The 10889-nt window shown below is 56.0% G+C and overlaps 1 protein-coding gene across 1 annotated transcript; it reads left to right on the forward strand.

Annotated features, from left to right (window-relative positions):
- The first annotated feature begins 1358 nt into the window (after window positions 1–1358).
- On the forward strand, window positions 1359–10648 carry LOC112548074. The gene is made up of 7 exons (XM_025192313.1): window positions 1359–1419; window positions 4604–4804; window positions 7436–7537; window positions 8024–8062; window positions 8707–8789; window positions 9265–9360; window positions 9719–10648. Exons 1-7 carry the CDS (start codon window positions 1359–1361, stop codon window positions 9779–9781), a joined length of 645 nt encoding a protein of 214 aa, XP_025048098.1. The 3' UTR covers window positions 9782–10648.
- The last annotated feature ends 241 nt before the right edge of the window (window positions 10649–10889 follow it).

Raw genomic sequence — 10889 nt, forward strand, 5'->3', positions numbered from 1 at the left:
AAGTCATGCTGGAAGGGACCCCCAGAGATCATCTAGTCCAGCCCCTGCCTGAGGCAGGATCGCCCCTACCCAAACCATCCCATACAAATCCATAATCTAACCTCTTAGTAAAACTACTGTCAACCCTGACACAACACAAGACATATCACCCTCACCTGCCACAGGTAGAGCGGGGGGACCACAGCAACCAGCGCGCTGCTTCTGTCCATCACCTCAACTCTACATAAGACGACACAACGCAGACCTAACGCCTTCCCCTGCCACAGCTGAAGCAGAGAAACAGCAGCCAACGTCCTGCTTCTCTGAAAGGCTGTCATGCTCGCTGCAGGCTCAGGAGATCCCAGGCAGAGGTCACACTCCCCACTACAGAGGAAGGCAACCCCCCCCCCCCCAGTTCATAGCAGTTTGAGGGCACAGTTCCTTCCTGTCTCTAAATATGGGAATTGGTCTGACCCTGAGTGAAGGGGTAAGTCCCTGATCCCAAATCTGGCCTCAGCCTGCCTGTGAGCAGAGGGACAGGACCCTCTAGCTTGGAGCCCCTGGCATTAGTCCATCTTCCCCCCGTTTTCACAGGGCTGCCTCCTGGCAGCATAAAGCCAGAGCCCCCGGCCTGGGCTGGAAGCCTGCAGGTGCCTTGACGGGGACAGGGCTCCCGGGGCTGGCGCAGCGCCCGCTCCCAGCAGGTGCAGGTGCAGATGCAGACGGCGGGACGAGGCAGCCACAGCAGGAGGGGGAGCCCAGAGTGCCCAGCTGAGCCGGGGTGAGATGGGTGCTGTGGCCTGACAGCTGGGGCTGGAGCCGGGGCGGCGGATTGCATCCCGTGCATTGCCCAGAATGAACCAACCGTGGTACATGGCCTCTTCGTGACTCATGTGCTCCCTGATGGATGGTGCCCAAGCCATTCTTCCCCTTCCCAAACGAGCCTGAGACATTCAGTGAGCAACATCCCCAAGATGGGCCTGATGACTGGGCACCCTGACGAGCCTTTTTTCCCACCTCTCTTGTGCCCAGCCAGCTCACCCCCTCCGTGCTACCATCACCCTGATTGCTTTCCTGCTGCCCCATCCCTTTGTGCTATTTAAGAGGGCACAGTCCTCAGGATAGAGCCTGTCTAATCTATTTGTACAGCACCTAGCACAAAGCAGCCCTTCTCTCAGTGGCTGCCATAAGGAACGTTTTCAGCAAGACTGCCACGGACTACAGCCCCGTCCCAGTGTCTCTTCTCCCTCCAGCTGGAAGCTGAGCCCCGCCAGGGCAATGTTAGCATTACTGGACTCCTTTGGAGGATGCTGACAGCTTGCAGCCAAAAAGGGGAAGGAAGATTTTGTGAGTGCCTCTGTAGATGAGGCCGGCAAGGCATGGAGCCCAGAGGGAGAAGGATATGGCAGGTCTGCATCGCGGTGCTGTGCGCTGGAGCCGGTGAGTCCAAAGCTGGGAACTGGGTGGGAGCACGGGGACCGTTTTATGGCCAACGGGTTGAGCAGCGGCCCCTTCCCCGAATTCCCCAGCGTGCATGGTCTCACAGGATGCAGCTGCACTGCGGGTTCTCAATGCAAGCTAGTGCTTCTGGCAAAAGACACCTGCAATGAAATTAGAGTGGGGCATGGGAGGCAGGGGCCTGAGTCCCCCTTTCCAGCTCTGGGAAATGCATGCGGGACACAGTCTGGAAGGGAAGAGTGGACTAGTGGTTAGAGAGGGGGATATTGGCAGCCCTGGGAAGGGATTAGGAGCAATGGTGGCTGCAGGGCTGAGCCCAAAGAGAAGATCTCTGCTCCCTGATACCAGCCCTCCTTCTGCTGAATGATGCTATGGGAGAGGGTGAAGCTATCCAAGCTCTATGTGAACCTGTGCACATCTGGGCTGGCTGCTGGAACTCCCTTCACTAGTGCAAGCCCTGGAAGAGGGGATTCAGTTCAACTCTAAAGACCATCCTGTCTACACTCCCTGGCATTTAGCTCTCCTGCAGCAGGGAGATGAGAGCTGAGCATTGCTTCTGGCTTGCTCCCAGGCTCCCTGACCTCAACATCCATCCTCCAAGATTAGGCCTGGACCTGTGCTGCCCCCTTGCTTCAGCTGGGGGTTGCAGAACATCCTGCCCTTGCATTAGAGCCGTTAGGAAAATTGCCCAACTTCCCACCGGAGCCATAAGCCCCACATAGTTGCCACTGATGACCATGACCTAATAAAGCAGAAGCTTGCCGCTTGGCTTTTGTAATTCAGAGGAACCGCCGGAAGGGTGGGGAAGGTCACGATGGTTCAGTTGAGCTGCAATTTGGGTTGAGAAACTTCTTGGAGATGATTTTGTGCTAAACCTCATATAGAACTGTGTTTGTGCAGAGGGGGCTAGACTGAGTGACAGGGCATGAGTCCTCCCTCACAGGCTTCTGGCCAAGCAGCTTCGTGCAGAGAAACTGGAGATAGGATGTGGAAATCCTAGGGGCAGCTAGGTGAACACACAGTGCTGCATCCCTGATGGGTGGTGGGAACCTATCCTGCCCTGGCAGCATCCAAGCCAGATGATCCAGCCTTACACCCAAGACGCATCCATCACTCTGCTTTTTTGGAGCAGGGATAGGCCAGCCTGCCATGTATGTGCCAGAAGTAGCAGCCTCTGTGCGTGGCATGCGGCAGGAGGAGAGGGGACAGGCAGATGGGGTAGGGAGCTGAAAGCAAAGCAGCAGATCAGGGAATGCTCATTTGTAGCACACCTGCCAAAAAGGTTGGTCCCCACTGCTCTAGAGCATAATCTTGCATCTATCTGGGCTCCTGGGGTAGATGCAGGGGGTCCCCACAGCACTACATCCCATAGCTTTCACCATCGCCATTGAAGGACAGCCGTCTTGCTGCAATGTCTGAGCCCCTACCCTACCCAGATGCTGATAGCCCCTACCCTCTTGCAGTGGGTCATGGTCAGCCCCAGGTGCAGGGAAAGGCTGATCCCAGTGATCACATGGAGATAGAAGCCATCTGGGCAGGTCCCTGCTGGGATTTTACAGTGGTGCCCAGCTTGCGCATGAACTTGTGGGGAGTGAGGACACGGCTTTAGCTGGGCTGTAATGACACAAGCTCATTGCCCATGTCTCTCCACCCTCTCCATAAGGTGGAACTTATAGGGCGACAGGTGCCAGGGTCAAAAGTAACTGCAGCACCCCAGGGCCCTTCCCCTTGCACCCTTGCCAGGGCAGTGCAAAGAGTTCAGGACACAAGCAATAATCAGGACCACATATCACGATGTGCTCAGCTTCCTGCCACCTCCAGCAGGAAGACACATGATGACATGCATGTGATGAAGCACCAGATGGTATCAGAGCCCCTGCGAGACAAGCACGCGGTGGCTCACCACACATCCTGGGGAGCTGCTGCCCAGCCCAGCAGGGTCCTGGGGATGCCCAGCACCAGGCAGGATGCTAAGGCTCCAGACCAATAACCCCTGCTCTCCTTACATAGCAGGTGGGGTAGGTGATTCCTGGTGTACCGATGATGTGTGGACACGCACGTATGCCCATGTACATGCATGCACACATGCATGCCCATACACACACAGACACACCCACGTATGCATGGACTGTGGCGCACTCCGGCCCCTAAGAACGTGCCACTGGGGTCCCAAGGGATATGGGAGCGCAGGAGAGATGTATGAAGCCACCGCTCCCCATGCTGCCCTTGTGAAGCTGATATTTAGAGGCTCAGCCACGAGCATCCCAGAGGGGCTTTGAGGAGTAACCGCAGCAGCTGAGCAAGGGTGTTCAGGGCCCAGGACCAGAGGCTGGGCCTGCTCACCCACCAATCCATCCTAGCACTGATCTCAGTCCACACAATGGTGCCCTTGCCGCCTGTTATGGAGCACCTCCAATATATAGTGGAGCAAGGAAGAGGGGAATTGAGCTCTGACCCTCAAGAGACCAAGCACATGTCTAATGATCCCACCTTTTCCTTTGCACTTGAAACCCTGAGTCCTCAAGGCTGCAAGCTTTAGCTCTCCCCATCTATCAATTCCCACACAAGCCCTTTGCACACTTGCACAGAGCCAAACATTTTCCTCACACTTTCAGGACCATTTCTTCTGTTATGCACAGACCCTGAGACCCAGGGCAGTCAACAGCATTTACAACCAGAGCCTGCTGGATAGCACAGCAGGTTAGCTTAGATTTGGCAGACAGCTGGATGGCACAGGGCTAGAGGGAGATGCCAGGGGCTGTGCCAGCTCTGTGCAAGCCTGCAGCACCTCCATGGCCAGGACAAAGCTCAGCTGGTGACAGCTGAGAGAGCAGCCTGGGATACACCAGATGCTTGCTGTCACAAGGCATAGATAAGTGCTTGTATGGGAGGGTCTGATGTAGCTTTGAGCAGGGGTTGGACTGGACAGGACCTCGGGAAGACCCTGCCAGCCCAATTCTGCTGCGATCCTGTGATTTTATGCAAACCTCCTAGGTGACCATGGACAGGTTTGTGCTGCGACTCATTAAATTAGGGTCTGGGGATTAATAACCTCAGTGATGGAGAGGGATTGTGGGCTGATACTGCATTTAAACAGGGTCCCAGTCTCCTGACCCGGCGCTGGCACTGCTGCCTGCTTACCTGCCACCGGCTATTTTTTTTACAGTTACAAGAGCAGAGGTAAAGGCATCACCCCCAAATACCGGGCAAGTCAAACACATGCCAGAACCGGAGGGAGACTTCAACGGGACAACAAAGGAAACGGCCAGAAACACAACGTGGATCCCAACCACTTTGGCTGGCCCTACAGAGGGCTCCACGGATGCCTACACTGTGAACAGGGGAGACACGACTGCAGACAACGCCAGTAAGTCCTGGGAAGGGGTGGGTCTCAGCCACCTGTATCTTTGCAAAAGGGGTTGGGCAAACCTCCCCAGCACCCTTTGGGAAGCAGAAAGGCAAGGACCTACTTAACATTGCACAACCACGCGTCTGCCCAGCCAGGGAGAAAACCCAGGAGTCCTGCCCCTGGCAGCTGTCACCCACAGACATCCCTCCCCCCCACAGCTCAGCTGCACCCATTGGGGCTGGTTTCAGATCTAGGCTCTGCTCTGTTGCTCGTTAACTGGTGCCAGGTGACGGCTGGTTTTAATCCTGGTGCTCTCAAGACAGTTGGGGTAGCAGGACCCACATCTGAGATGATAGCACTTTGCATGAGTGTCGGTGACAATGGGATGCAGAACACAAGAAAAGGTCTGGCCCCTTGCAGCACATGTCATTATTAACCAGCTAACGAGGAACATGTTACGGTTTCATCCATGCAGCAGGCGGCCCCCCAAATGGCTCCTCCCAAATGGGTTTGATCTGTTCTTGCCCCTAAAACCAGAGAGGATCCCTGGTGTGCCGGATGCCTTCTGCATGGGATGCACCCTGGAAATTACTCACTCGGCTGCTCTCAGGTGGAGCTTGCAGAGAAACCATTCACAAAACCCCGGCCCAAGCAGAGACCAATGGCTCAGCAGATGAAATGCACAGCTTTGCCAAGAGATGAGGGGCAGCTGCAACAATTTCCCAGTGATGGTTCTCTGGGACCATCCTAATTGCATAAAGAAAACAAGAGAAAATCCCGGGACACACAGGGTGTGTGTGTTATACAGCCCTTCCCGAGCTGGGGAGCAAGCACGGGCAGTCCTCCGCTCCCCCGGGAGTTTGCTCAGGGAAACCCTTTAATTGTATTAATTGCACCTACTGCAGAGAAGGACTCAGATCCCACCATGAGCTGCCAGTCAGAGCTCTGCTCACTGCTCAGCCAGGGTCAAGCAGAGAGCCAGGAGCCAGGGAGGATGACCGGAGTAGCAGGGGCACACCTAAAGTAGCACTGTTCCCATCCACAGCCTCAGTTTACCTTCTAACCCAGCCTGCACTTTAACCCGTCCCACCCTGCAGCTGGTTTATTCACCCAGCAAAAGGCAGGGTACAAATGCACCTTATAGAATAAGCAGATAGAAGACGCATAAGCTTTCAAAGCAGACAATCCCCAAATCAAGTCTCCATGAAGCCTCAGCTGGGTCCCAGCCCTTGGTGCTGGGCTTTCTGACATGCCTCTTAGCACCATCTCCTGGTCAAACAGACAAGGCACCCTTGGGAAACATGGTAGTGGGGCTGCCCGCACACATGCCCAGCGCAGGAAAATCCAACACCTTCATCGGCGAATTAAAACGTACCTCTCCAGAAGATGAGGCAGGTCCTTTAGCCCAGCTGGGTGCTCCAGGTGTCTAGGAAGCAGAGCCCCATCTCCGCAGGTGACCCCCTCCTTGTGGTTGCCCAGCTAGCCCTGAGCCAGGGCTTTTATAGAGGGCTCAAGTACCCAGGATCCTCAGCTGAGCATTCCTGAAAGACTGGCAGCTGGGATGACCAACCAGCAATCTTCCCTTCACTTTGGCTCTCCCTGAGGCCTTCAGGGATCTGCAAGGATGTCCATGCTGGACCAGACTTCCCAGTCTCCAGCGTGTGGTCTTCTCTAGCTGCTGGGGATGAGCTGAATGCCTCAAAGAGCCAAGCTGGGGACACCTGGCCCCTAAAGTGGTGCCCTGATGTGGAGCAAGAGTGAAAAATGCTGTATCTGGTGCCGGCCACCCCATGTGCAGTCCATACATGGACAGGTCATGCATGTCCGGTTCCGTGCCAGCCACCCCATGTATAGTTCATACATGTCCAGCTCAGTGCCAGCCACCCCACGTACAGCTCCTACATGTGCAGTTTAGACATATATAGTTCAGTGCCAGCCAGAATCACCTGAGTGATGTAGGAACTCAAATCCCACTGGAAACTAAAGAGATTTAGGTGCATTTGAAAATGGGGTTTGGCTGCCCAGCTCCCTCTCCAAACACCTCTTCCTCTCCTAACAAGCCTCGGGGGACATAAACGTGGTGGGAACATGTTCTGGCCTGCAGGCGGGTTCCTGAGCAAAGGGGTCACAGCTTGGGGGGCAAGAGCTCCAGCATCATGTCCCTGCTGGGGCACTGTTGTGGTCAGAGGTGTCTGCAATGCTCCCTTCCTGTTAAGCGTGCCCCGGCACATGCAACAGCCTTGGCTGCATCAGTCTGTGGTCCAGGGGTTACAGTGATGGGCTGGGGCTACCTGGGTCCTAGGCAAAACTCTGCTTGGATCTGCTGCAGGGGGGAGTCTTTACCCAGCGAGCGAGGGGAGTCTTTTCCCTCCAGCTCTCTCTCTGCACAAGTGCTAGAGAAGAGGTGGTCTCCACAGTGCTGTGTGATGGGGACTCATGCATACCCTGAACTCAAAGCAGTGGCTGGGTTGATGGCTCAGCTCATCGTATGATTGCTGTGGGGCTGCGTGCTCACAGCCAGGGACTGCCCTGGACTCCTGCGGATTTGCACTGCCAGAGCTGTGCACTTTTGCACCTGCTGAAGAGTGGGCCCTCCAGCAGGGTTTTACCCTCTCCCGGGGACTCATTTCTTTCCCTCTTCCTTTGCAGAAGTTTCCAGCTCCATCTCCCCCAAGTACTGGTCCCCCATTATCTTTGTGGTGCTCGCCTTGATCGTCCTGTTCTTCACGTACCGGAGGAAACGCGGGCGAGGTGAGGTCTGGGCAAAAGGCCCAGGCAGACTCGCTGCTGCTCTCACGGGGCTTTCTTTGCCCCTCCCTACTGGCTGCCCCTGACTATGCACCCTCGAACCCGGCACCACTGCCAGGTCCTAGCTGCCTTGGTGCAAATCCAGGCTAACCTCCGGCGACTCGAAGTTTGCACAGCCCAGGTCAGATCCTGCCTGGCTCCCATTGCAGCCACTCCAAAGTGCCTGCACTTGGAGAATCCCCCCTGCTGCTGGTCATGGGTGGGTCTTGGACATGGTGAGCTGGTCCCAGTCCCACCAGGAGTGGGCAGCACTGTGCCCGCACTTCATTTCACAATCTGGAGTGAATAAAATCCAGATTAAAACCACACCTGAGTGCCTGCAGCCTCCACCCCCTCTATGCCCCCAGGGTGACAAATGCAGACAAGCGTGAAGAACTGTTATTTCCCTGGTTATTTTTACTCACCACTTCCTTCGGTTTTGTTCCTCAGGCACCAGCAGCCGCGCAGCGTCCATGGCCGAGTCCTCAGGTATGATTCAGGCCTTGATCTATGCAGGGGGAGGCCCATCTCCATGGTCTCTGGCCACCTCTGCATCATGACGACACGGTGGCTTTCAGAAGGGGCCCAGTGGTTTAGGAGCAGGCATTTCATGGACTCGCCACATGATGCTAGCTCCTAAACCTGATAGGCATTGGGGAAACCCAGCCCCCTTATCAGCCCTTTACTGTGCATGACAGGGGAAAGGACGATAGCAGCCCTGCCTGTCGGCACCTCCTGGCTCCCCCATGAGAGAGAACACGTACAATGAAAAGCACCACAAATGCATTTAAGGACCTCTGTGGTTTTCAGCTATTTGCAGTGGGGAGCATGGGTGGAAAAGCCCATCTGTCTTTCAGGACTTCCTCTCTCCCGTTTTCCTATTGGTGCTGCCGTGCTAGGTGCTGCACATGTTTTGACTTCCCAGGGCCATCTCGACTTAGTATGGGAGTGCCAGGAGCTGCACAAACAGAGCAGCATGTGGGGCAAAGCCCTGAGAGGTGCCTCAAACTACCCTTGAAATGGAGGCACTAAGCTATGGGGCTGGCGAACGCAGCAGGTTTGGGGCACTTGCTTTCATGGCCTCACTGGTTCTCTCACTGTGCATATCCCCACGCTGCTCCCTTGCCTTGCAGACTCCGACATGCCCATTGTTCCTGACCCCGACCGGCACCGTGTTTCTCACCAGGAAAAAAGCTCATCCTTCCCAGGGAAGCAGGTACAAGTTCCCAGATCTCCTCCCCCGCCAGAGAAGCAGCTGGGAGCTTCACCTGCTGGCACACAGCTTTTCCAAGACCCTAAGTGGAGACCTTAAGTGGAGTGGGGTCTTTGCAGTAGGGTTGCACAAAAACACAGGCAGGGCCTGAGCTGATCCCAGGGGAGCAGCATCAAGATAACATTGGACTGGGACGGGCGCACATCCCATTCTCAGGCCCAGATCCACACAGCGCTTTGGTACCTAACTGCTATGGGCACCAAGTGCGTGCAGGGACCAGGCCATAGCACTCATGGAAGCGGTGCCCAGTGGTTAAACCATGCAAGCGGTGATCTGGGTTGCAAGCTGCCCACATCCCCTGGAGACTTTGGGGTGGCAGTGGCTGCATGGGGGTGACCCAGCACTGCTGGCACTGCCTCTGTGCTACACCAAGCTGCAGAGACTGTCCTGCTGTAGCTCCTCTTTTGCTTCACCCCAGAGACCGACGGACACAGGGACGCCAGTGGCAGAGACGTCTCCAAGCCCAGAGATGATGGAGTCAGTTTTCTGCGAGCCATGCTCATCCTCGTACCAGGTGAGCGGTGGGTTGGCACAAGCAGGTCCCCCAGCATGAATCACTCCACGTTGCAGCCTTCCAGCCCCTCTATCCCATGACCTGCTGTGTCCCAGTGACTGGACACCAGCCACATGGTTTCCATGCTGGGGGGACCGTCCCCCGGCTCTGCTTGGGGTCACCTGGCTTCTGGTCCAGGCAATCCCATGCCTGCAGTCCGGTTCTCACCTCTGCATCCCAGGATTGCTAGCTCTGTGCTAGTTTTGCAGCTTGCAAGGTGGCAGAGAGCCCAAGCATGGTGTTGGCAGCTGGGGGCCTCCTGCTGCGGGGCACGTGTCTCCTTTCTGCCGGGCCTGATTTTGCTTCTCTTATTTAACAGGCTGCCGTGTCCATAACAGCTGAAGTCTCTGACAGCTGTCCCAGGACCTCAGGGGGTGATTAAACCTCCCAGCCCCTCTCCCTGGACTGAACATAGAGAAACCAAAAGGATTCTTATGCAGCCTCTGCCCACTGGCCCCAGCACCCCTGACCAGTTTGTACCCACTGGAGAAGGACAACTGGGAAGGCGACACTCCCTCCTTACACAGCACTGCTCATCATGCTGCATGGATGGTGGTGAGGCCCCATTTCACAGAAGGGGAAACTGAGGCATAGAGCAATGAGGTCCGAGACATGACTAGCACGTGTGCTGCCTTGCCCTCACTGGCACAAACTCCCATAGCAGCAAACACATGGTAGCACCCAGGGTCCATGCCCAGGGCCCTGGGTAGACTCAGGTGGGTTGCAGCCCCTGCCACTGCATTTCACCCCCAGCATCACCTTGGTTGCATTCAAGTTGCAAACCAGCCGTTTCATGCTGCATTGATGCCCCCCATGCCTGGCCTGGAGCAGAGCGAGGATGCAAAGCCCAGGTCTCCTGTTAGGTAGCCTGGCACCGGACTACATTCCCTGCCTTTGCTTTGCCCACGGCTCCAACTGAGACTGAGCATGTGTATAAGTGATACTGAGCTGAGCAAGGGGATACGTTCTGCTGGGATAAAGACCTTGTCTTCCTCCTGCTGCGACAGTCCTGATGTTGGCAGGGCAGGGGAGCATATGTGCAGGTTGCTGGCTACTCCAATAAAGCAGTATTTCATGTCGGGGACCCGATGATCCTCAGCTGGGGGTTGCAGGCCTGCAGCTCTGTGTCCAAACCCAGCTCCTCTCCCCCTCCGCCTTCCTGGGGCCCGAACGCCCCCACAGACACTGCTCCCACCTGTCAGCAGGCAGGGGAGAAATGACACACATTACAGCCAAAGCTCTTCGCTTCCTCTCGGGCAGCACTGAAGCGTTCGCCAGAGCTGCCTTTTCCTCCCACTTCATCTCCGGGTCTTTGAAGAGTTGCAAAATTTGGGGTGGGGGTATCACCGCACTGGGGCCAGCTGGGACTTCCAGCTCTGTTGCTCTTTCGGTCTGAGTGACGGGGGATTCGGACTCCTGGGGGAATCGCCTGGGACCTGGCTGCTGATCCAGGAGGGGGTTTTGTAGCACACATGGACACGTGTGTGCCT

Source organism: Alligator sinensis, unplaced genomic scaffold (assembly GCF_000455745.1).
Source record: "Alligator sinensis unplaced genomic scaffold, ASM45574v1 scaffold771_1, whole genome shotgun sequence".
NCBI lineage: Eukaryota > Metazoa > Chordata > Crocodylia > Alligatoridae > Alligator > Alligator sinensis.

Excerpts from the sequence above, each read along its gene's own strand:
- LOC112548074 (XM_025192313.1), top strand. The coding sequence starts at position 1,359 with ATGGAGCCCAGAGGGAGAAGGATATGGCAGGTCTGCATCGCGGTGCTG. Across the intron at positions 1,420-4,603 it reads GGTGCTGTGCGCTGGAGCCG|TTACAAGAGCAGAGGTAAAG; the intron begins GTGAGTCCAAAG and ends TTTTTTTTACAG. Across the intron at positions 8,790-9,264 it reads CATCCTTCCCAGGGAAGCAG|AGACCGACGGACACAGGGAC; the intron begins GTACAAGTTCCC and ends GCTTCACCCCAG.